The 26112-nt window shown below is 53.8% G+C and overlaps 1 protein-coding gene across 2 annotated transcripts; it reads right to left on the bottom strand.

Annotated features, from left to right (window-relative positions):
- Nucleotides 1–204: 204 nt before the first annotated feature.
- LOC116947691 (homeobox protein six1-like) lies at nucleotides 205–25330 on the bottom strand. Of its 2 annotated transcripts, none has more exons than XM_032963699.2 (2): nucleotides 23880–25325; nucleotides 205–1668 (listed from the first exon to the last, which is right to left on the bottom strand). In XM_032963699.2, the coding sequence occupies exons 1-2, from the start codon at nucleotides 24437–24439 to the stop codon at nucleotides 1173–1175; spliced, it is 1056 nt and encodes a 351-aa protein (XP_032819590.2). In that variant the 5' UTR covers nucleotides 24440–25325; the 3' UTR covers nucleotides 205–1172. The 2 variants fall into 2 exon arrangements, with proteins under 2 accessions (XP_032819590.2, XP_032819591.2); XM_032963700.2 differs by having other exon boundaries at nucleotides 1181–1668; nucleotides 23939–25330.
- Between the last annotated feature and the right edge of the window lie 782 nt (nucleotides 25331–26112).

Raw genomic sequence — 26112 nt, 5'->3', positions numbered from 1 at the left:
GCCTCTCAGCAAGAGAGCGGCGGCTCCACACCGGCCGAGACGGAGAGCGGAGGAACACCGCCCCCCCCACCTCCACCCCCCCACCTCTCCCCCACCCACCTCCACCCCCCACCTCTCCCCCACCCCCCACCTCCCCCCTCCCGGACCGTGACTCGACCTCTCTGACCTCTCCCCGCCGCGGCTCACGTTGCGCAATCGATCCGCTTGTAGTTTCACGATGTGAGTTCGTTTATTGTCGCGGAGCCGGAACGCCGGAACGGGCCCGGTGTTGAACCGCAGCCTTGCCGCGATCCCAGCCAAGGGGGTGAGCCGCGGATGATCGCGAGGCGCCGGGAGGGTTCAGTAGAGAAGCGAGCGGGATGACGGGTGGGGGTCTGGGGGAGACGTGGGGGGGGGGGGGTGCCGGGGAGAGAGGGGAGGGGGATGTGCGGTGGGGTTCTGTACGCGTGAGAGGTTTCGCTTGTCAGACGGTCGCACATTGAAACGCGAGGCTGTGACATCGTCGGCCGCGAGTCCTGCCGCGTCTCACTTGGTGCCAACCTCACGCCCGCCGCAGCGCTCGGCGTGTCGCGCCAGGGGTGAAGTTGTGGTGAGGTTGTGGTAAAGTTGTGGTGAGGTTGTGGTAAAGTTGTGGTGAGGTTGTGGTAAAGTTGTCGTGAGGTTGTGGTAAAGTTGTGGTGAGGTTGTGGTAAAGTTGTGGTGAGGTTGTGGTAAAGTTGTGGTGAGGTTGTGGTAAAGTTGTGGTGAGGTTGTGGTAAAGTTGTGGTGAGGTTGTGGTAAAGTTGTGGTGAGGTTGTGGTAAAGTTGTGGTGAGGTTGTGGTAAAGTTTTGGTGAGGTTCGGGTTGAAGTTCAGGGTCGATGCGGACGCCCCCCCCCCGTCTCTGCTTGCTGCTGAGCCGAGCGGGCGCGAGCCGCGCCTTGGGGCCCAGGGGTGGTGAAATATGGGGACGAAGGACGGGGTGGGGGGTCCTCTGTGCAAGGGGGGAGGGTAGGGGGGGGTTGCGTCTTGACCCCAGCGGGACCGGGACTCCCCGCTTCCCTGACTCCGTTCCTGGGACCCCCACTCCCCGCAGTGTTTCACCCAACTGAGCAGGGGAGGAGGAAGAGGGGGGCGGGGGGGGGTACGCCCCCTCCCCCCGTAGCCCCCCTCGCCCCCCGCACCCCCAGCTCGCTACCCGATGTTGACAAGGCTGGAGGAGAGCGGCTGCAGCAGTGAGGAGTCCTGCAGGGCGTGTTGCTGCTGCTGCTGCTGCAGGGAGCCCGGCCCGGGCAGGGCGCCCCCCGCAGAGTTAGAGACCAAGACGGGGAGAGGCATCAGAGTGCCCCCCACGTACTGCTGCTGGTACGCGCTGGCGTGATGCTGCTGCTGCTGCTGCTGCTGATGATGATGATGCTGATGATGCTGTTGCTGCTGCTGCTGATGGTGATGATGTTGGTGGTGCTCGCCGTGCCCTGCTGCTGCTGCTGCTGCTGCGGGGTGATGTCCCAGGAGGCGGGGCGGGGTGTCGTTGGGGGTGGAGTGCGCGGGGGAGGGGGCCGGGCTCCTCTCCTCGTCCGAGCTCAGGAGGCCGCGGCCCCCGTGGAGGGGGGAGAGCACCAGCCCCCCAGCGCCGCCCGTGCCCCCTCCCGCGTTGGAGTGGTGGTGGTGCGCGTTCTCGCTGTTCTCTCTGCGGGGAGACGGGGAGAGTTGGGGGAGATCGAGGGGGGGGGGGGGAGATGGAACGGGATTCGTCACGGAGGGACCCTGTACTCATTCTGCCTCGATACAAATCGATACAAATTGACACAAATCGATAAAAATCGATACAATTCGATACAAATCAACACAAATCGATAAAAATCGATACAAATCGACACAAATCGCACTCCTCCGTCGAATGCATCGCGCCGTGACGCGCCGCTCCGCAAAGACAAATATCCCCCGTGTAGCCTCAACAGACTGTTGGGGCAAGTGCCGTGAGCGAGTAGCACCTATGAAATCCGACACGGCACACGAGGGGGTGGGTGGCCAAAGCCACGCCCGGACGCCTTTGTCTCCCCAGTGGCGATGTTTGCACCCCGCACCAGCTACTCATTTGAGGCTGAGTCGACCTAGGGGAGGCCCAGGATCGGTTGAGATAATCGTCACTGGCGGTGTTGGCCGGGTTCGTAGCGCAGCGCGCTACCCCCTCCATTGCCGCTCTCCACCACTCCACACACTCCCCACCAAGTCGCACCACACCACACACAACACACCAAGTCGCACCACACCACACACAACACACCGAGTCACACCACACACTCCCCACCAAGTCACACCACACCACACACTCCCCACCAAGTCGCACCACACCACACACAACACACCACGCGAACAACACCACACACTCCCCACCGAGTCACACCACACCACACACTGCCCACCAAGTCGCACCGCACCACACACAACACACCGAGTCACACCACACCACACACCACGCGAACCACACCACACACTGCCCACCGAGACGCGCCACACCACACACAACACACCACGCGAACCACACCACGTTACCCAACGGGACGCACCACACCACACACAACACACCACGCGAACCACACCACGTTACCCAACGGGACGCACCACACACACCAGACATTACCTACCGAGACGAACCACGCACCACCAAGATGCACCACACACCACCCCTCGACCTAACAACTCACACCCCACCCACACGAAACCTCCACCACACCTGGACAAACTCCTCTCTCATCGGTTGTATTTAACGCATTGCTCAAGTTACGCTTCAGCCGAGGAAAGCCTCGCTGGACCTCATGGCTCAGTTTTCGCTGTTCGGGCGGTGGGGGGGGGTAACCTTATTGAATAATTTATGGTCAATTTATCAAATGTGGCCTAACATACTCTAGCGAATGACGCCGCTGTGATGCGCCGCGTATTATTTTGTAAAGATTCAATATTCACCCTCGGTATTAATCAGGGCTGCCACTGGAATTCGCACCGCCGTTCCGCTGCTTTAAGGAGCGGCGAACCGCGCTGCGGCTCAATCCTCCCACCGTGCGTCCCCGGCCAACGCTCCATCACCACACGCCTCACGTGGTAGATGAACACACGCACCACGTGGTGGATGAACACACGCACCACGTGGTGGATGAACACACGCCTCACGTGGTGGATGAACACACGCCTCACGTGGTGGATGAACACACGCCTCACGTGGTGGATGAACACACGCCTCACGTGGTGGATGAACACACGCACCACGTGGTGGATGAACACACGCCGCCCGTGGTGGATGAACACACGCACCACGTGGTGGATGAACACACGCACCACGTGGTGGATGAACACACGCACCACGTGGTGGATGAACACACGCACCACGTGGTGAACACACGCCTCACGTGGTGGATGAACACACGCACCACGTGGTGGATGAACACACACCCCACGTGGTGGATGAACACACGCACCACGTGGTGGATGAACACACGCACCACGTGATGAACACACGCACCACGTGGTGGATGAACACACGCACCACGTGGTGGATGAACACACGCCTCACGCGTTGGATGAACTCGGGTTTCGCCGATTTTGCGGTTGAGTGCGCTCACCACTGCGCCACCGCTCCCCCATTCAAGCGCGTACACACGGTGGTGGTGGAGGGGTTAAAGGCGGACGCGAGGAACGCGAGGTGCCTGTCCCCTCCATCTCCCCGACTTCTCACTCCTCCACGGCACAGCCAGCGGAGTCGCGGCCTGCCGCGCTGTGCGGAGCGGTGGCGTGGCGGTTAGCGCTACGCTGCGCTACGAACCCGGCCACCCGAGTTCGAGTCCCGCTCACGGCCAACGCCCAGTGGCGATTATCTGGACCGGTCCTGGGGCCTCCCATAGGTCGGCTCAGCGTCAAATGCGTACCTAGTGCACGTCCCGTGCCGTCCTTCACGCGTTTGTTAACAGCGCTCGCCGCAGCAGGCTGTGTGGGTTCGTGTGTGTGTGTGGGTGCGTGTGTGGGTGCGTGTGTGTGGGTGTGTGGGTGCGTGCGTGTGGGTGCGTGCGTGCGTGTGCGTGCGTGTGGGTGCGTGCGTGCGTGTGGGTGCGTGTGGGCGTGTGGGTACGTGTGGGCGTGTGGGTGCGTACGTGTGTGGATGCGTGTGTGTGGGTGCGTGCGAGTGCGTGCATTTGTGGCTGTTTTCTTAAATAGGGAGCGGTGGCGCAGTGGTTAGCCCCACGGGTGTGTTAAATGCCCCCCCTCCTTTTCTAGGTCCACTCAACCTCAAACATTGGCACTGGGAAGACAAAGGCGGCCGGGCGTGGTGCTGGCCACTCCACTGCGCTGTGCTCCGTGCGGGCCTTCATAGGTGCTCCTCGCTAACAACACTTGTCCTGGCAGTCTCTGTCAGCTACACAGGGGGGGGGGGTCCTTTTTCTTTGTTTACGGCTTGGACAAAGTTTAACCCCATGAGTCCATAACCTACACACCAATCGTGACCCGCTGCCAGCAGCGAGCCTTCGTGAATTCACGTGACGGCCTCAAAGTGCACCTACCCTGGCACGGGCGATACTGTTGACGCCACCGCCACTTCGCGGCGGCAGTCGGCTTGGTGGCGCGCGTGCGTGTGGGGGTGCGTGGGAGTCTGGCTGTGTTACACACAGCACGTGTGTGTTACACACCACGTGTGTTGTATACAGCACGTGTGTGTTGTACACAGCACGTGAGTTGTACACAGCACGTGAATTGTACACAGCACGTGTGTTGTACACAGCACGTGTGTTGTACACAACACGTGAGCTGTACACACCACGTGTGTTGTACACAGCACGTGTGTTGTATACAGCACGTGTGTTGTACACAACACGTGTCCGAGCACGGAGTGAGTGTGCAGCATCCATTTGACGCGAGCTACGGTCTATCCACTGCTGGATGAAGCCCCCTCCCAACCCCAAGCATCCACCACCATCAACCACGGTCTATCCACTGCTGGATGGAGGCCTCCTCAAGCCTCCACCACCATCAGCCGTGGTCTACCCACTGCTGGATGGAGGCCTCGCCACGCCGTCGCCATCACTCACGGTCGCAGCGACGCCTCGCCGGTGCCGTGGCTCCGTCCCCTCGAGGGGCGTGCGCTCCACCGCTACCTCCCCCCCCCCTCATCCTTCTGACTGCCATTCCGTCGCCAGTCTCGTCCATCGACGGTGACCCCCTCCCATCGACGCGTCCTGCCCGCGTGTCCGCGTGTCTTGAAAGTCGATGGCTCTCATCCCGAGCGCGCCCTCGTCCGGCCCCGGTGATCCTCACGCACCACGGAGTGCGTGAGGATCACCCGATTCGGGATATTCCAAGCAGCATTCCCGACTTAATATCCAACACGGGAGTCCCCCCCCCCGTCCCCTGTAGCCTGAACAGATTGTTGGGGCGAGTGCTGTTAGCGAGCACCTACGAAGTCCGACACGGCACACGAGGGGGCGGGAGGCCAACACCACACCCGGCCGCACCAGGTACTCGTTTGAGGCTGAGTCGACCTAGGGGAGGCTCCAGGACCGGTTCAGATAATCGTCATCGGTGTTGGCCGTGAGCGTGAATCGAACTCGGGTGGCCGCAGGGCGGCGCGCTGACCGCTACAGCAGCGCTCCCCTTTGTCTTTGGATTAATGTCCACACACGCGAACACGTGGATAACAGCGAATCACTCACAGCCCCCCGCTCGACCCGCTACTGCGTGGATTCAATTAAACAAAAACCTTCCCCCATGTTTGTATTGGTGTTATGGAGTTGACCTTACTTCACCGCGCTGGTCAATTCCAAGGTGGCGGGGGGAGGGGAGAGTTGTTAACGTAGGGAAATCTTTTATTGCAGGGGGTGTGTCTGGTGGTTGTGTGTCTGATGGTTGTGTCTGGTGGTTGTGTGTTTGGTGGTTGTGTGTTTGGTAGTTGTGTGTCTGGTGGTTGTGTGTCTGGTGGTTGTGTGTTTGGTAGTTGTGTGTCTGGTGGTTGTGTGTCTGGTGGTTGTGTGTCTGGTGGTTGTGTGTCTGGTGGTTGTGTGTCTGGTGGTTGTGTGTTTGGTAGTTGTGTGTCTGGTGGTTGTGTGTCTGGTGGTTGTGTGTCTGGTGGTTGTGTGTCTGGTGGTTGTGTCTGGTGGTTGTGTCTGGTGGTTGTGTGTCTGGTGGTGGTGTCTGGTGGTTGTGTGTCTGGTGGTTGTGTGTCTGATGGTTATGTGTCTGGTGGTTGTGTGTCTAGTGGTTGTGTCTGGTGGTTGTGTGTCTGGTGGTTGTGTGTCTGGTGGTTGTGTGTCTGGTGGTTGTGTCTGGTGGTTGTGTGCCTGGTGGTTGTGTGTCTAGTGGTTGTGTCTGGTGGTTGTGTGTCTGGTGGTTGTGTGTCTGATGGTTGTGTCTGGTGGTTGTGTGTCTAGTGGTTGTGTCTGGTGGTTGTGTGTCTAGTGGTTGTGTCTGGTGGTTGTGTGTCTGGTGGTTGTGTGTCTGATGGTTGTGTGTCTGGTGGTTGTGTGTCTGGTGGTTGTGTGTCTAGTGGTTGTGTGTCTGGTGGTTGTGTGTTTGGTAGTTGTGTGTCTGGTGGTTGTGTGTCTGGTGGTTGTGTGTCTGGTGGTTGTGTGTCTGGTGGTTGTGTCTGGTGGTTGTGTGTCTGGTGGTGGTGTCTGGTGGTTGTGTGTCTGGTGGTTGTGTGTCTGATGGTTATGTGTCTGGTGGTTGTGTGTCTAGTGGTTGTGTCTGGTGGTTGTGTGTCTGGTGGTTGTGTGTCTGGTGGTTGTGTGTCTGGTGGTTGTGTGTCTAGTGGTTGTGTGTCTAGTGGTTGTGTCTGGTGGTTGTGTGCCTGGTGGTTGTGTGTCTAGTGGTTGTGTCTGGTGGTTGTGTGTCTGGTGGTTGTGTGTCTGATGGTTGTGTCTGGTGGTTGTGTGTCTAGTGGTTGTGTCTGGTGGTTGTGTGTCTAGTGGTTGTGTCTGGTGGTTGTGTGTCTGGTGGTTGTGTGTCTGATGGTTGTGTGTCTGGTGGTTGTGTGTCTGGTGGTTGTGTGTCTGGTGGTTGTGTGTCTAGTGGTTGTGTGTCTGGTGGTTGTGTGTTTGGTAGTTGTGTGTCTGGTGGTTGTGTGTCTGGTGGTTGTGTGTCTGGTGGTTGTGTGTCTGGTGGTTGTGTCTGGTGGTTGTGTGTCTGGTGGTGGTGTCTGGTGGTTGTGTGTCTGGTGGTTGTGTGTCTGATGGTTATGTGTCTGGTGGTTGTGTGTCTAGTGGTTGTGTCTGGTGGTTGTGTGTCTGGTGGTTGTGTGTCTGGTGGTTGTGTGTCTGGTGGTTGTGTGTCTAGTGGTTGTGTCTGGTGGTTGTGTGTCTGGTGGTTGTGTGTCTAGTGGTTGTGTCTGGTGGTTGTGTGTCTGGTGGTTGTGTGTCTGATGGTTGTGTCTGGTGGTTGTGTGTCTAGTGGTTGTGTCTGGTGGTTGTGTGTCTAGTGGTTGTGTCTGGTGGTTGTGTGTCTGGTGGTTGTGTGTCTGATGGTTATGTGTCTGGTGGTTGTGTGTCTGGTGGTTGTGTGTCTAGTGGTTGTGTCTGGTGGTTGTGTGTCTGGTGGTTGTGTGTCTGATGGTTGTGTCTGATGGTTGTGTATGGTGGTTGTGTGTCTGGTGGTTGTGTTGGCTGTGCGTACGCACCACCCGGCCAACGCACTCCCAATCCCAATGCTGTACTGGCTGAGGTGGCCGTGATGTGACGAAACCACGATATGGGGTTTCACGATAATCGCATTGCATTCTCACCAGGCTATCTTTACATCCCGATGTACCCTTGCCAAATGTAATTTCTTACTTTAGTCCCTCCACAATATATTTGCAGATATATGTTCTTAAATCACAAGAGCAATTAACTTTGTGCTTTGCCTTGCCCGAGCAATTGACAGTCGAGAGTTTATGACCTCAACATTTTCGTAGTCAATGTCATTATTTACCTCTACACCACGTGCTAACTTTATTTGTTTAACTATATCGGGTGATGGAGGGGCCTACGACATACACATTTGGCTCGATCGGTGTGTACGTGGCCTCACCCGACATACAAAACAACGAATCGCATGCAATTACGTTTATATAATTGTTAATTTTAAATAATGTAAGATAATTACAATAATAATAACTGACAGCATGTTTGTGGAACTGACATTAAGCACACAGGCTGCAACGTCAATCACGATGTGACGATGACACTATTATGGGAAACTAGGGATCGCGATAATTGGCACATCATGAAACAATAATATCGTCTTGTAAACAATCATACAGCGGCGGCCCACGTGTTATTAATACTCACACACGTGCTGTGTACAACACACGTGCTGTGTACAACACACGTGCTGTGTACAACACACGTGCTGTGTACAACTCACACGTGCTGTGTACAGCCCCCATAGCCTCAACGGACTGTTGGGGCAAGTGCTGTTAGCGAGCACCTTTGAAGGCGCGCACTGTGGCACACGAGGGGGTTGGGTAGCCAGCACCACGCCCGGCCGTCTTTGTCTCCCCAGTGACGATGTTTATACACCGCACCGAGTACTCATTTGAGGCTGAGTGGACCTAGGAAATGCACAGCACCGGGCCTAATATTCGCCACTGATGTTGGTCGTGAGCAGGATTCGAACCTGGGTAGGTCGAGTTCGTAGCGCAGTGTGCCAACCTCTATGCTGCCGCTCCCAACAGGCGTACAGACACACGCGCATGCACAAACATGCATATGCAGTCTAATGCAATAACAAGCCACGCGTAATTGCATGCGTACACTATTAACACACTTGCATCAAGTATGTGACGCAGACATACACGTACGTACAGACAACTACGAAGAAGGGCCATTGCCCGAAACGTCGCCGGGTACATATATATGTATTTTCCCACATTCAGGGCCACAGTGTTCTTGATGAATGTGGTGAGTTAGTATTTGTTTTTCTTCAGGTGACTAAACAGGACTGTTTATTCACCTGAAGAAGGCTACTTGTGTTGTGGCCGAAACGTCGTGAGAATCTTATTTTATTATGTTTTATTTTGATTATTTTATTTCCATTCTACGTAACTTTACCGAAAGAACCAAGAAGAGTAATTATTGTTATAATTACGTGTATACGTAATAATTATAATTACGTGTATACGTAATTATAATTCCTAATTATAATAACTCGTGTGTACGTGTACGAACGGACGCTCGTGTCGGCAGACCCGGTGGACGCGAAGCGTTCTCAGCGAACGCTTCGCGGTGATGTTCGCGAGCCCCCCACCTCGCATCCCTCCGTTCCCTTCGACCTCCGAGCCCCTCGCCGAAGGTCCGCTGGTCGCCAAGATGACCCCGTGCTCGGCACGTCCGACACGGGCAGGTAGAGCGGTTCTTTTTTGTGTCTCCAAGTATAGTTTACACGTCCACTGCTATACAATCCCTGGTTTCCAAAAAACTAAAAGTCAACCCCATCTCGCGATATCGCTTCAAATAGCCCCCCCCCCGTTGAGGGTCTGCACCGCATCCCCTTGCATGACTCCTACCGCATTCACATTCGGCCGCATTCAGGAGACGACGGCGATGCGGCAAGCCCCGTGGGTTCGGGGGTCTTTTTTGGGGTGTTCGGAATGTAAAGATCGCTTCGGCCGGCCTCGCTGTTGCAAAAGAAGCCTCCGACGGTAAACAAAAAAATGCGCTCTGATAATCGGCGTTGATAATCAACGCCCTGCTACTTGCCGTGACACCACGGAGCAGAAACGTAGGGGGGAGGAGGGGGGGGGGAGGAAAGTGTGGGGACATTGCCGAAGATAATGGAACAGCGGATGAAGACGTGGCCCGGATGAGCGTGGAGTGAGATGCGTGGTTGGAATTTACGCTCGGGAGATAGAGGCAAGGGGAGGACGTAAATGAGAGAAGTGACGCGGGTTGATCATCGCACGGACCGCTCAGACGGGCTGGCCAAGTGGGCTCGAGACTAAGAACGGAGTGGCAGGGAGATGGAGCAGGAGCGAGACGGATTGTTGAAACTGAGAAATGACGACGGTTTGTTAATGTACGTATGTTGAACTTCTTTCGCACCGTACGTAGTCAACCGTGCTACTCGGAGGTGCGGGGGAAGGACAGCAAACTATACGCAAAAAGCAGTTCTCAAGAAAATAGTTTTCAATCTAGATGATTGAAACGTGCATAGCTCCAGTGGCCTCCTAATTTTTAAAGGAAGAGCGTTCCAGACGGCCGCAGAGGCGCATCTGAAAGCGCGCGATGCAGTGACCGTCTTTGATCGATGGTCAGCCAAAAGCCGCTGCGAGGATGACCGCAATGCATTCATCCCGCAGTGGATCGATCGTGGCTAAATATGGTGATGCTGATGATGATGCTGATGATGATGATAGGGATCCAGGGATGACGCAGCCTCTGGAGGAGGGCGGAGCAAAACTAATCAACGCCCTAAATATGTAAATCCTCTTCAGCCATGCTCATTCCACTGCTGGATGTAGGCCTCCACAAGCGGTGGCAATGTTTCAACGTGTCCAGCAGCCAGGGAGTTACGCAGCTCTCCAATGGGTCCGTGTGGATCGCTGCAGCCCGGTCGCTTGAGATGGTGGTGGCTCGGGGCAGCCAGCAGTGGATATATGAAAGCTGTTATTATTATTTAGTAATTACACGCACATGCTTACACATACGCATGCCGACCCACATACGCACGACACACGTGTATATACACATACGTCTCTAATCCCACACGACACACGTGTAGATACACACACATGTGCACACTTGCACCACCCACACAAACAGGCATCGCTAGAGCCTAAGTCGTGGTATGTGTGTGTATACTGAATATCACCATACAGTACTTAACCACGTGCACTAATTCGCATTCAGATTACACACTCGTACAAATATAAAAATACCTCCGTATAGCCTACACAGACTGTTGGGGCAAGTGATGTTAGCGAGCACCCAATGAGGGGGTGTGGGTGACCAGCACCACGCGTGGCTGGCTTTGTCTCCCCCGTGCTGATGTTTACGGACCGCATCGGGTCCTCCTGTGAGGCTGAGTCGACTGTCATGACCGGCTAAAATATTGGAACTTGGGTCGCCTCCTTCACGCAAACACTCACAAAGACAAAGATCCCCCGTAGAGCCTTAACAGACTGTTGGGGCAAGTGCTGTTAACGAGCACCTATGAAGGCCGGCACGGCACACGATGGGGGTGTGGGTGGCCAGCAACCACGCCCGACCGCCTTTGTATTCCTAGTGGCGGTGCTTACACACCGCACCAGATACTAACTTGAGGCTGAGTCGACCTAGGGGAGGAGGCGCAGGAACGGTTCAGATAGTCGTCACTGGCATTGGCCGTGAGCGTGAATCGAACTCGGGTGGCCAGGTTGGCAGCGTGTCTACACGCGCAGTCTACATGAACCGACGCGCACGTACAGCACCGGTTCACGGGCGAGCACGGAGGCGCAATGCCGCGCGTGAGACTCGACAGATGATCTGGTGGAGCTGCTGCTGCTGCTCTTGCCGCGTTGGCAGCGGTGCACAAGAACACTTCAGCACCAACGCCCAACACGTGGGTTAACAACAACAACAACAAAACTGCGCGCTTAAGGAGAAAACAAATATATAATAGGCGACGTTTCGGCAAACGGCCATTGCCATGAAGAGGAGCCCATTGCCTGAAACGTTGCTTATTATAGTTTTAGTTTCTTATATGACAGCTTCATACGCTGGCCATATCGTGAGTGCTGTACATCGTCAGGGATGTTCGGCGAGAGAGAGCGAGTGAGAGAGAGCGAGAGAGAGAGAGAGCTGTGTGCGGGTGTTCATTTGACGAGAACAATTTGGAGGCACGGGATTTTCCGATCTGGGCCACAGAAATTGCTGCGATGTTGATGGGCTTCACTCGTGGGGGGGGGGGGGGAGAAGGGGGGGGGGAAGTGGAGCAGGGGGCGACCCTCCGGGTGTAGACATCGCATTTGAAGCACTTCAATATTCGCGCTCCATCAGCAGTGAACCGAGTCATGTTACCCGCGACAGGAACCCGTGTCTATATGTGTACACCTACGCCCAGCCTTAAATGAGTAACTAATGTGGTGTGTGAAACATCACCACTGGGGAGACAAAGGCGGCCGGGCGTAGGCGTTGGCTACCCACCCCCTCACGTGCCGTGCCGGCCTTCATAGGTGCTCGCTAACAGCACTTGCCCCAACAGTCTGTTAAGGCTACACGGGGGAATCTTTGTCTCTACACACACATACATATATACACATTTATACACACATATATACGTGTATATATACATCAGACACAACAACAAAATCCTCCCCGTGTAGCCTTCAACTCACTGTTGCGCCAAGCGCTGTTAGCAAGCACCTATTAAGGCTGGAACTGCACACGAGGGGAATTGGGTGGCCAGCACCACGCTCGGCCCCCTTTGTCTCCCCAGTGATGATGTTTAACACACTGCAGCAGGTACTCGTTTTAAGGCTGAGTCGACCTAAGGGGAAGCCCAGGACAGGTGGAGGTAATTGCCACTGATGTTGGCCCGTGAGCGTGAATCGAACTCGGGTTGCCGGGTTCGTAGCGCAGCGTAGCGCTAAACCACTATAGTCATGCTGCCCGCGACGGACACCAGACATAAAGACGAAGATCCCCCGTATAGCCTTTAGCAGACTGCTGGGGCAAGTGCCGTTAGCGAACACCTATGAGAAGACCCGCACGGCACCATGAGGGTGCTGGAGACCGGCACCACGCCCGGCCGCCTTTGTCTCCCCTAAATGTATTCAATTAGCGCTGAGCCGTTCAAGCAGCACTTCTCACGTTGCCTACCGAGTGGGCAATCGTGGAGAGACATCGACACGCAACAAAGACAAAGACACCCCCGTAATAGCCTCAACAGACTGTTGGGGCAAGTGCTGCTGGCGAGATGTGGAGCGGTGGCGCAGTGGTTAGCGCACTGCGCTCGCTGATTTCGATTCCCGGCCGCGGCAATCAGCGGCGAGTGAAATCCTAGCCGGTCCCGGGTCTTCACTTAGGTCGACTCAACCTTAAAATAGTACAATACCAGATGCGGGCGGGTAAATATCAGCATCGGGGAGACGAAGACGCCCGGGCGTGGTGCTGTTCACCCCCCCTCGACACGGCTGCCTTAATAGGTGCTCGCTAACGGCAACTATGTCAATACACACACACATATACACCCCCTGCTCACTTTCATTCACGTTGCCCACGACTTTATATCTCCTCTTGTTCATAGACTCAGAAGCTCTCTTCTATCGAGTATCAACGCAATAGCATGCGGGGGTGGGGTGGGATCGAACTTGGGTGTCCGGGATCATCATATCGCTTACCAACACACACACAAAGACAAAGCTCCCCCGTGTAGCCTTGCGCAGACTGTTGGGGCAAGTGCTGATAGCGAGCACCGCTCACCACTGCAAATACACACAAAGACAAAGATCACCAGTATAGCCTGAACAGACTGTTGGGGGCAAGTGCTTTTAGCGAGTAGCACCTATGAAGGCCGGCACGGCACACGAGGGGGTGGGTGGCCAACATCAGGCCCGGCCGCCTTTGTCTCCCGCAGTGGCGATGTTTACACAGGAACTCATTTGAGGCTGAGTCGACCTAAAGGAAACCCATTAACGGTTCAGATAATCGTCACCGGTGTTGGCCGTGAGCAGGAATCGAACTCGGGTCGCCGGGTTCGTAGCGCAGCGCGCTAACCGCTACTACACTACCACTCTCCACAAAGCCACACACACAACAACAACAAATTTCACGTAACAACAACATTCACACATTGCACGTAACAACAACAGTCATACACATGCAGGAGGCCACTATAGCATCAGATAATGCTACTACTCACACACGTAACCACGAAAATATGCACGCATAACAACAGATGTGTATATATACACACATACAACATAGATGTGTAATAACAGATACACAGACACACAACCACACAGATATATAGCAGATACAGTAATGTACACAAAACACAGACATATATCATAACATATACACACACACACACAAAAGGTACCTATAATAACAAACATCACAAATATATCACATACCCACACATTAATTTAATACATATATACACACATCACAGATGTATAATGAGACATGCATTCACAAAAAACGCATACACAACATAGATACATAACACATACACACAGTAGCGTATACAACACAGACGTATATATAATAACACACACAACACGTAAACACATACGCGCACAGTAACAAACATATACTAAACACACAACACATGCTTATCACATAGACACAGAATAACACATATTTACAACACACATGCAGTATATAATAACACACACACACACAACACGGGAATGCTATAACACATGCAAACACCGTAACACATAGACACTCACAACACAGCTATAGAATAACCCATACAGACATCCCACGTGTTGTCTTAACAGACTGTTGGGGCCAGTACTGTTAGCGAGTAGTAGCACCAACCTATGATGTAGGCCACACGAGGGGGCGGGTTTCCAGCACCATGCCCGGCCGCCTTTGTTTCCCTAGTGCTGATATTTTTCGTACACACCTCACCAGGTACTAAATTTTAAGGCTGAGTCGACCTAGCGGAGGCCCAGGACAGCGTCAAATATTCGCCACTGTTATTACGTTTATTAAAGTTTAAGTTACCTGTTGCACGGACGATCACGTTTAGCGAGTTGACCGGCAATTTCACACGGCGGATCCGCCGTGCCCTGAGCAGAGAGGCATCAGTTGAACTCGGCTCGCCGGCTTCGCATCGCTCACCACGAGGTAATCGCTCCCCGATACATACACATTCATACACATATACACACACACGTACACACACATACATACACATATATACACATACATACACATATACACATACACAACAACAACCGCCATTCGCCCCTAAGTGGCGGTGACGTCACCACGACGCTTGTGCCAGACCATGTGCACCTTGAGGCCACGTGAAGTGTCGAACGCCCGCTGGCAGGAGGTCACGGGGCAGACCCAGGTACCACAGGTCGACTGACTGAGATGACTGGCTGATGCACCACCTGTGCCCCCTACTGTGCCAACCTGCTGTGCTTTAGCCACCCGGCGCTCCGCTCGTTGTTGTGAGCGTCGCTCCTCCGCCCTCCGTTGTTGTTGGAGGGCGACTACCTCCAACTACCCAGTAGCGTCCTTCACGAGCCTCCTCCACAGAGGCCGATCTTGACACCGCTGGTACCAGTCATCAGCAAGTCCACTCAGCTCCACGTCCTCCTGTACCACATCACTTCATCTCTTCTCTAGCCCGTGCCGCGCCCGTTTAGCCCCCTCGATCCGGCCAAACAAAATCTGTTTCGGCATGCGGTGGCTGGGCATGCGGGCTACATGACCCAGCCAACGCAGCCTTGCCTGCCGGAGGAGCTCACCGATGGGACCTTGCCCAGATCTTTCAAGGATTTGTGAGCTCCTCACACAATCCAGCCTGGTTAAAGCCAGGATGGATCGTAGGCAGGCTAGCCTAAATATTTTTAACCGGCGAAGATGTTCCATTAGGGGGGTCCACATACACACACATACACACATACACGTACATACACATGTACACATACATACACACATACATACACACACACACATACACACACATGCACATACATATATACAACAACAACCGCCATTCGCCACTAAGTGGCGGTGACGTCACCACCACGCTTGTGCCAGGCCATGTGCACCTTGAGGCCACTAAACCACGAATTAAATATGTAACATACATACATACACACACATACACACATACATACACACACATACACACATACATACACACATACATATACAACCATGAAAAAAGGACAAAGATCCCCCGTATAGCCTTGACAGACTGTTGGGGCAAGTGCTGTTAGCGAGCACCTACGAAGGCCGGAACGGGTGGGTGGCCAGCACCACGCGCGACCACCTTTGTCTCCCCAGTGGCGATGTTTACACACCTCACCAGGTATTCATTTGAGGCTGAGTCGACCTAGGGGAGGCCTAGGACCGGTTCAAATAATCGTCACCACCGGTGTTGGCCGTGAATAGGGAATTTGAACTCGGGTCGCCGGCTTCACAGCGCAGCGCGCTAACCGCTACACCACCTCTCCCCACATGTCTCTGTGTGTGTGTGTTTGTGTATATATATGTGTGTTTATTTACAGTACCGGATACATTGAACGATGCAATCAATCGAACTCACAATGCACAGCAGCATCAGCAGCAGCAGCATCGGCACCGTCGCCAGGCACACACCGAGGTGGAGTGTGCGTCGTAGCTGCCCACTCGGGCCCATCGCGGCGGGGTTGACGGGCGAGGGTTTGACGGGCGAGGGGTTGACGGGCGAGGGGGGGCTACCAAGAATTCGATCGAGCGCAGCTCTCACGTCGTTGGCGGTGCTCGCAAGCGAGAATCCTCGTCGCGCGCGGCACCTGGGACGCGGTGGCGTTCAGACCTCTGTGGTGGTGGTGGTGTTGTTGTTGTTGACCAACAGGGACTTGCGCGTTCAGTGGGGGATGCCTCCATCCAGCGGTGGATTGACTGATAATAGTTGGTGGTGGTGGTGATGGTTGTGATGATGGTGTTTTTGTGTGTTTACAAATACACATAATTCTACTGATCAGAATCAGATTACGTATTTATACTGGAGGAAGTGTTATTTTGTAATGGCTGTAATAGTTGTGAGCTTGCGTAGAGTTCGAGTGTATGATAACTTCGTGTTGAAAATGCGTGGCGGCGGATGTTCCAGCTGGGAGCGATAAGAGACAGAGAGACAGGGAGAGACAGAGACAGCGAGAGACAGGGAGAGAAGAGAGACAGAGAGAAAGAGAGACAGAGACACAGGGAGAGACAGCGAGAAACAGGGAGAGACAGAGAGATCGAGAGACAGAGACAGCGAGCGACAGAGAGAGCGAGAGACAGAGAGACAGGGAGAGAATAGAGACAGAGAGAGAGAGAGACAGCGAGAGACAGGGAGAGACAGAGAGAGCGAAATGGAGTAGGAAGAGAGGGGGCAGAGAGAGAGGGGGGGGCAGAGAGGGGGGTAGAGAGAGAGGGAAGGGGTAAGGAGAGCAGAAAAAAAAGACAAAAATATATTTTGTTGGGTCTTTCATTTAAAAAAGGGGGGGTTACATAAAGCAAAGCATTAAAAAAAACCCGAAATGATGAACGGAGCAAAGTGCCGACTACACCGAGCATCTTCTTGTTTCCTCTGATCGTAAAAAAAAGATAAAAAAGAGAGAGAGGACAAGAGACAGTGTGCTCGGTGGCAGATGACGGAGAGCTCTGCATGCAGATCTAAGCTACCCGTCGGAGGCCGTTTGACTGTGGACAGGGCTGCGTGCAGATGCAGCACTTGTCGTAGTTTAAAAAAATATATATATTTTGTTGGGTCTTTCATTTGAAAGGGGGGGGGGTTACATAAAGCAAAGCATTAACAAACCCGAAATGATAAACGAAGCAAAGTGCGGACTGCACCGAGCAACTTATTGTTTCCTCTGATCGTAAAAAAAGAGAGAAGAGAGACACACAGAGAGAGACAGAGAGACAGGGAGAGACAAAAAGGCAGAGAGAGAGACAGAAAGACAGGGAGAGACATAGAGACAGAGAGAGCGAGAGACACAGGGAGAGACAGAGAGACAAGGAGAGACAGAGAGGGACAGGGAGATACAGAGAGAGACAGAGAGAGACAGGGAGCGACAGAGAGAGACAGAGACAGAGAAAGACAGAGACAGAGAGAGAGACAGCGAGAGACAGAGAGAGACAGAGAGAGACAGAGAGAGAGACAGATAGACAGGGAGTGACAGAGAGAGAGAGACAGCGAGAGACAGAGAGAGACAGAGAGAGAGACAGAGAGACAGAGAGACAGGGAGAGACAAAGAGAGATAGAGAGAGAGACAGCGAGAGACAGAGAGAGAGACAGAGAGAGATGGAGAGAGAGAGAGATAGACAGAGAGAGAGACAGAGAGAGAGAGACAGAGAGAGAGAGAGACAGAGAGATCGAGAGACAGAGACAGCGAGTGACAGAGAGAGCAAGACAGAGAGCGAGAGACACAGAGAGACAGAGAGAGACAGAGAGAGAGACAGCGAGAGATAGAGAGAGACAGGGAGAGACAGGGAAAGACAGAGAGACAGAGGGACAGGGAGAGACAGAGAGAGACAGGGAGAGACAGGGAGAGACGGAGAGAGAGACAGCGAGAGAGACAGGGAGAGACAGGGAGACAGAGAGAGACAGCGAGAGAGACAGGGAGACAGAGAGAGACAGGGAGAGAAAGAGAGAGACAGGGAGAGACACAGAGAGAGATAGGGAGAGACAGGGAGACAGGGAGAGACAGGGAGAGAGACAGGGAGAGACAGGGAGAGACAGAGAGATAGAGAGAGAGACAGAGAGAGACAGGGAGACAGGGAGAGACAGGGAGAGAGACAGGGAGAGACAGGGAGAGAGACAGGGAGAGACACAGAGAGATAGGGAGAGACAGGGAGACAGGGAGAGACAGGGAGAGACAGGGAGAGACAGGGAGATAGAGAGAGAGACAGAGAGAGACAGGGAGACAGGGAGAGACAGGGAGAGAGACAGGGAGAGACAGGGAGAGAGACAGGGAGAGACAGAGAGATAGAGAGAGAGACAGAGAGAGACAGAGAGAGACAGGGAGACAGGGAGAGACAGGGAGAGAGACAGGGAGAGACAGAGAGATAGAGAGAGAGACAGAGAGAGACAGAGAGAGACAGGGAGACAGGGAGAGACAGGGAGACAGAGAGAGACAGAGAGAGACAGGGAGAGACAGAGAGAGACAGGGAGAGACAGGGAGAGATAGAAAGACAGAGAGAGAAAGGGAGAGACAGAGAGAGAGACAGCGAGAGAGACAGAGAGAGACAGGGAGAGAGACACAGAGAGAGAGAGACAGGGAGAGACAGGGAGACAGGGAGAGACAGAGAGATAGAGACAGAGAGAGACAGGGAGAGAGGCAGGGAGAGACAGCGAGAGACGGAGAGAGACAGGGAGAGACAGAGAGAGACAGGGAGAGACAGGGAGAGACAGCGAGAGACAGAGAGAGACAGGGAGAGACAGGGAGAGACAGGGAGAGAGACAGAGAGAGACGGGGAGAGACAGGGAGAGAGACAGCGAGAGAGACAGGGAGAGACAGGGAGAGAGACAGGAAGAGAGACAGAGAGAGACAGCGAGAGACAGAGAGAGACAGAGAGAGACAGCGAGAGAGACAGGGAGAGACAGGGAGAGAGACAGGGAGAGACAGCGAGAGACAGGGAGAGAGACAGGGAGAGACAGGGAGAGACAGGGAGAGAGACAGGGAGAGACAGCGAGAGACAGGGAGAGAGACAGGGAGAGACAGCGAGAGACGGTGGTGTAACAGAGGGGGGGGAGCGGCTGTGACCGGAGCGGCGAGTCCCGCGTGCACCGCGTCCGCACGCATCGACCCTCGTCGTCGCGAGCGCCCGCAACGCATTCGATAGGGCCGCCGCGACAGCTCTCAACACCGCCTTCAGCAGGGCACGTAGATATATATATATAAAATATAGTAGGCGACGTTTCGGGCAATGACCCTTCGTCGAAAAAATGTCTACTCAGAAGAAGGGCAGCTTCCCGAAACGTCGCCTCTTGCGCGTTTCTCATGTTCATGGCTACGGTGTTGTTGACGAATGGCCGTGTTGGAGTTGTTGCCGTAGGGTTTGAGATAAGCGACGGCAAGTTGCGGCCGCTTTGTCATCCTACGGCTGGATGAGGGGCCTCGGGGAATGGAGGATTCTTTGACCATACTTCACCGTGCTGGTCGGTGCGGGTTTTGTGATATCACTCGCTCGCCACTGATGATAGCCGTGGCCGGGAATCGAACTCATGCTGCCGGGTTCTGATCGCAGAGCACGGACCACTGCGCCAACACTTTATCACGCGTGCACATCGCACACCCCACATGTATACACAACACAACACACACAACAAACACACACAGCATACACAACAAACACACACAACACACACAACAAACACACAACACAACACACACAACAAACACACACAACATACACAACAAACACACACAACACACACAAACACAACAAACACACACAACACAACACACACAACAAACACACACAGCATACACAACAAACACACACAACACACACAACAAACACACAACACAACACACACAACAAACACACACAACATACACAACAAACACACACAACACACACAAACACAACAAACACACACAACACAACACACACAACACACACAACAAACACACACAACACAACACACACAACAAACACACACAACATACACAACAAACACACACAACACACACAACAAACACACACAACACAACACACACAACAAACACACACAACACAACAAACACACACAACACACACAACACAACACACACAACAAACACACACAACACAACATACACAGCCAACACACACAACACAACAAACACACACAACACACACAACACAACAAACACACACAACAAACACACACAACACAACAAACACAACAAACACACACAACATATACAACAAACACACACAACACACACAACAAACACACACAACACAACACACACAACAAACACACACAACACAACAAACACACACAACACACAACACAACAAACACACACAACATACACAACAAACACACACAACACACACAACACAACAAACACACAACACAACACACACAACACAACACACAACAAACACACAACACACACAACAAACACACACAACACACACAACACAACAAACACACACAACACACACAACACAACAAACACACACAACATACACAACACAACAAACACACAACAAACACACACAACACAAAAACACACAACAAACACACAACACACACAACATAACAAACACACACAACAAACACACGTAACGTAAGGCTACATATATACAGTCGTAGTAGAAGACCCTGGAGCCCGTAGTCATTAATAACACAATACACACAACAAACACACACAACACAACACACACAACAAACACACACAACACAACAAACACACACAACACACAACACAACAAACACACACACAACGTACACAACAAACACACACAACACACACAACACAACAAACACACAACACACACAACACACACACAACAAACACGCAACACACAACAAACACACACAACACACACAACACAACAACCACACACAACACACACAACACAACAAACACACACAACACAACAAACACACAACAAACACACACAACACACACAACACAAAAACACACAACAAACACACAACACACACAACATAACAAACACACACAACAAACACACGTAACGTAAGGCTACATATATACAGTCGTAGTAGAAGACCCTGGAGCCCGTAGTCATTAATATATACACACAATATACACACAATACACACACTGCGCTTTTGTTACACATTTGAACGTTGCTACTTTGTTCCACTCTACATAAAGCATCACGATTCTCCCATTACAACATCTCCAAGTTACTACCTGGCTGTAGGTGATACAAGTTACTACCTGGCTATAGGTGATACAAGTTACTACCTGGCTGTAGGTGAGACAAGTTACTACCTGGCTATAGGTGAGACAAGTTACTACCTGGCTATAGGTGAGACAAGTTACTACCTGGCTATAGGTGATACAAGTTACTACCTGGCTATAGGTGATACAAGTTACTACCTGGCTGTAGGTGAGACAAGTTACTACCTGGCTATAGGTGATACAAGTTACTGCCTGGCGATAGGTGATACAAGTTACTACCTGGCTGTAGGTGATACAAGTTACTACCTGGCTATAGGTGATACAAGTTACTACCTGGCTGTAGTTGGTACAAGTTACTACCTGGCTGTAGGTGATGCAAGTTACTACCTGGCTGTAGGTGAGACAAGTTACTACCTGGCTGTAGATGATACAAGATACTACTTGGCTGTAGGTGATACAAGTTACTACCTGGCTGTAGGTGATACAAGATACTACTTGGCTGTAGGTGATACAAATTACTACCTGGCTGTAGGTGAGACAAGTTACTACCTGGCTGTAGGTGAGACAAGTTACTACCTGGCTGTAGGTGATACAAGATACTACTTGGCTGTAGATGATACAAGATACTACTTGGCTGTAGATGATACAAGTTACTACCTGGCTGTAGGTGATGTAAGTTACTACCTAGCTGTAGGTGATACAACTTACTACCTGGCTGTAGGTGATGTAAGTTACTACCTGGCTGTAGGTGATACAAGTTACTACCTGGCTGTAGGTGATACAAGTTACTACCTGGCTGTAGGTGAGACAAGTTACTACCTGGCTGTAGGTGAGACAAGTTTACTACCTGGCTGTAGGTGAGACAAGTTACACCTGGCTGTAGGTGATACAAGTTACTACCTGGCTGTAGGTGATACAATTTACTACCTGACTGTAGATGATACAAGTTTACTACCTGGCTGTAGGTGATACAAGTTACTACCTGGCTGTAGGTGATGTAAGTTACTACCTGGCTGTAGGTGATACAAGTTACTACCTGGCTGTAGGTGATGTAAGTTACTACCTGGCTATAGGTGAGACAAGTTACTACCTGGCTGTAGGTGAGACAAGTTACTACCTGGCTGTAGGTGATACAAGTTACTACCTGGCTGTAGGTGAGACAAGTTACTACCTGACTGTAGATGATACAAGTTTACTACCTGGCTATAGGTGAGACAAGTTACTACCTGGCTGTAGGTGAGACAAGTTACTACCTGGCTGTAGATGATACAAGATACTACTTGGCTGTAGGTGATACAAGTTATTATTATTCATGCTGCTGCTACCGTTGCAGCTGTAGCAGCGCGTCCGAACGAGAGCACGAATCGACCATTCATCATCGGCCCCCATCGATCACCAGCAGCGGCGATAACGAGGGCGACACGAGCACAAATCGGCTGAACCCTGAGGCAGGAGCCCCCCACCCTCCCCTGGCGAAGTCGTCCGTAGAATCGACGAGGAGTCCGTGGTGATTAGGCGCGGCGTGGCCAAGAAGACGAGCGACTTTGGACGGAACTCCGCGCACCGCCACGCCACCGCGACATCGTGGCCGCTCGACCCGAAACGACCAAGTTCGACTGCTGCTCATCGGCGTGAACGTCCATCGCGGCTCAACCCAACTCAACGGAGGTATCGAAGATAGCTCACGAGTTGAGTTGTGTTCGTGACCTCTACAGGGGAGTTGTGTTCGTGACCTGTACAGGGAGTTGTGTTCGTGACCTGAACAGGGGAGTTGTGTTCGTGACCTGAACAGGGAGTTGTGTTCGTGACCTGTACAGGGGAGTTGTGTTCGTGACCTGTACAGGGAGTTGTGTTCGTGACTTGTATAGGGGAGTTGTGTTCGTGACCTGTACAGGGAGTTGTGTTCGTGACCTGTACAGGGAGTTGTGTTCGTGACCTGTACAAGGGGAGTTGTGTTCGTGACCTGTACAAGGGGAGTTGTGTTCGTGACCTGTACAGGGAGTTGTGTTCGTGACCTGTACAAGGGGAGTTGTGTTCGTGACCTGTACAGGGGAGTTGTGTTCGTGACCTGTACAGGGAGTTGTGTTCGTGACCTGTACAAGGGGAGTTGTGTTCGTGACCTGTACAGGGGAGTTGTGTTCGTGACCTGTCCGCCGGTCGCGTCCCTCTCCCGAATATCCCCAAACCCCAAACACGAACCACGGCCGCCACACACCAAAACCCCCCTCACCTATACTCTATGTTCCCCTCGCCACAACCCTCACCCCAAACCCTCACCCCCTTTACCCGCACCCCCCCCCCCCCCATACCACCCTCACCCCGACCCGGGACCCTGACCCCTCACCCTGACCCCTCACCCCGACCTAGCCCTACCTGTCCTTGGCCTCCGCGGCGCGGTCTCGCTGTCGCCGGTTCTTGAACCAGTTGCTGACCTGCGTCGTGGTCAGCCCCGTGGCCTCGGCCAGCTCCCGCTTCTCGCGCGGGGACGGGTACGGGTTGTGCGCGTACCACTCGCGCAGCACGCCCCGAGACTTCTCCTTGAAGCAGTAGCTCGTCTCCTCGCCGTCCCAGATGGTCCTCGGCAGCGGGAACTTGCGCCGCACCCGGTACTTGCCCACGGCGCCCAGGGGTCTCCCGCGCAGCTTCTCCGCCTCCGTGTAGTGCGCCTTGAGCCACAGCTGCTGCAGCTTGGGGTGGTTGTGCGCCGAGAACTGGTGGCTCTCCAGCGTCTTGTAGAGCTCGCGGAAGTTGCCCCGGTGGAAGGCCACCACGGCCTTCGCCTTGAGCACGCTCTCGTTCTTGTGGAGGTGCTCGCACGCGGGCAGCGACCACAGGAAGCGGCCCAGGCGCTCGATGTTGCCTCCCTGCTGCAGCACCTCGCACACGCACGCCACCTGCTCCTGCGTGAAGCCGAACGACGGCAGTAGGGACATGGTGCCCCCCCCCCCCCAACGTGCACCACGCGGAGAGGAGGGACGATCCTATTCTTCCTTCACGAGACTCGTCCTCCTCCTCCTCCCTCTGCTCGAGTCTCACTCGCCTCGTCCTCCTCCTCCTCCCTCTGCTCGAGTCTCACTCGCCTCGTCCTCCTCCCTCTGCTCGAGTCTCACTCGCCTCGTCCTCCTCGCCTCGGCTCGCGCCCTCCGCTTCCTCCTCCTCCCTCTGCTCCTATCTCTCCTCTACCCCCTCCCTCTGTTTCCTCGTTCTATCTACGCTCACTCTCTCCCCTCTGCTCTGCCGCTCTCTTTCCTCCGTCTCTCCCTTTTTCTCTTCGCCCCCCGTCTCACGATTGTCGTCGTCGTCTCAGTCTCTCCTCGAGCTCTCCTCTCGAGCTATCTCCACCCTCTTGCTGTTCTCATCTCTTCTCGATCTCGCCTCCTCCCTCGCTCTCATATCTCCTCCTCCCTCTCTGTATATCCTCTCCCCTCTGACTCTCTCTCTCTCTATTTCTCCTCCCCTCTCCCCTCCCTCTCTCCTCCTTCTCCCCCCCCTCTCTCTCTTTCGTCTCCCGTCCCTCCTCCTCTTCGCTCACGCGGCCGCTCCTCGTCTCCCCCCCGAACGAGTCGCGTCTTCCCGGCAGCGCGGCGAGACGCAGCGGGGACCTCGCGTCCACGGTGCCGGGCCGCTCTCACCGGGCCCAGGCCCCCGGGTCTGAGGCCTCGGGTCTCGTGGCCGGCCGTGCCGCGTCGGTCTGGGGGCCCTCGCGGTAACGCGGCGACTCCCGGACACGCGGATTGGCCGCCACGACCCCGGGCGCGGGTCCCGACGCGAACCGCGAAACTTGACACCGCGGCCGGCGGAGTCCGGGCACTTGTAGCAGCCTCCTCCCCCCTTACACCCCCGGGCCTCCCCCAGTCTACCCCCCCCCCCACTCCCGGCCTCGCCGACCCAGGAGACGCAGCCGCGGGGCTGACTAACATTTGCTTTGGGAGCGACGCGCGCCGCTTGCAAATCACTCAGTGGCAGCGCTTAATGAGCAACACAAACAACACAAACAACACAAGGCGCGTGAACGCCGCGTGCACACAATCGCCACGAGCAACATGGAGGCGCGCACACGTGAACGTCCGACGAAAAACACTTGGGCGTGCCGCAAGCTTAACACGAAACAAATTATCGTGAACAACTTTGAAATCCCAAACGTCACAGCGCCGCAATCAGCACCGCCAGCATCATCGATCAACATCACCAACGCCACAACCAACGCCACAACCAAGAGCACAATCAAGACGAGAACGCGGAACCGAGGGCTCAGCTCGGCAGATCGTGAGCGAGGCGCGATTGGACGCGGCTCGTGTCGCCGCTACGAGGATGTTGAAGCTCGACTCGACATGAGTCAACTAAAGTCGATCGCTTCACGGCGCGAGCGCGAGAGAGAGAGACACGGATTGATGGATGCCTTCGCCTAGCAGTGGATTGATCACGAGTGATGGTGGCGCTGATGACGATGATGACGACGATGATGATGATGACGATGATGATGACGACGATGATGATGGTGATGATGACGATGATGATGCGATGTTGTCCGGTAAACCCGTGTCGAGGCAGCGCGTAAATCCGCGCACATCAATCTCGGCGGAGCCGTGGGCTGACGGGACGCGAT

This window comes from Petromyzon marinus, chromosome 31 (assembly GCF_048934315.1).
Source record: "Petromyzon marinus isolate PM22_M1 ecotype Great Lakes invasive population chromosome 31, UKy_Petmar_22M1.pri1.0, whole genome shotgun sequence".
In the NCBI taxonomy this organism is placed as follows: Eukaryota; Metazoa; Chordata; class Hyperoartia; order Petromyzontiformes; family Petromyzontidae; genus Petromyzon; species Petromyzon marinus.
The sequence above is the reverse complement of the archived record's forward strand: the minus strand, read 5'-3'. Positions and strand labels throughout refer to the sequence as shown.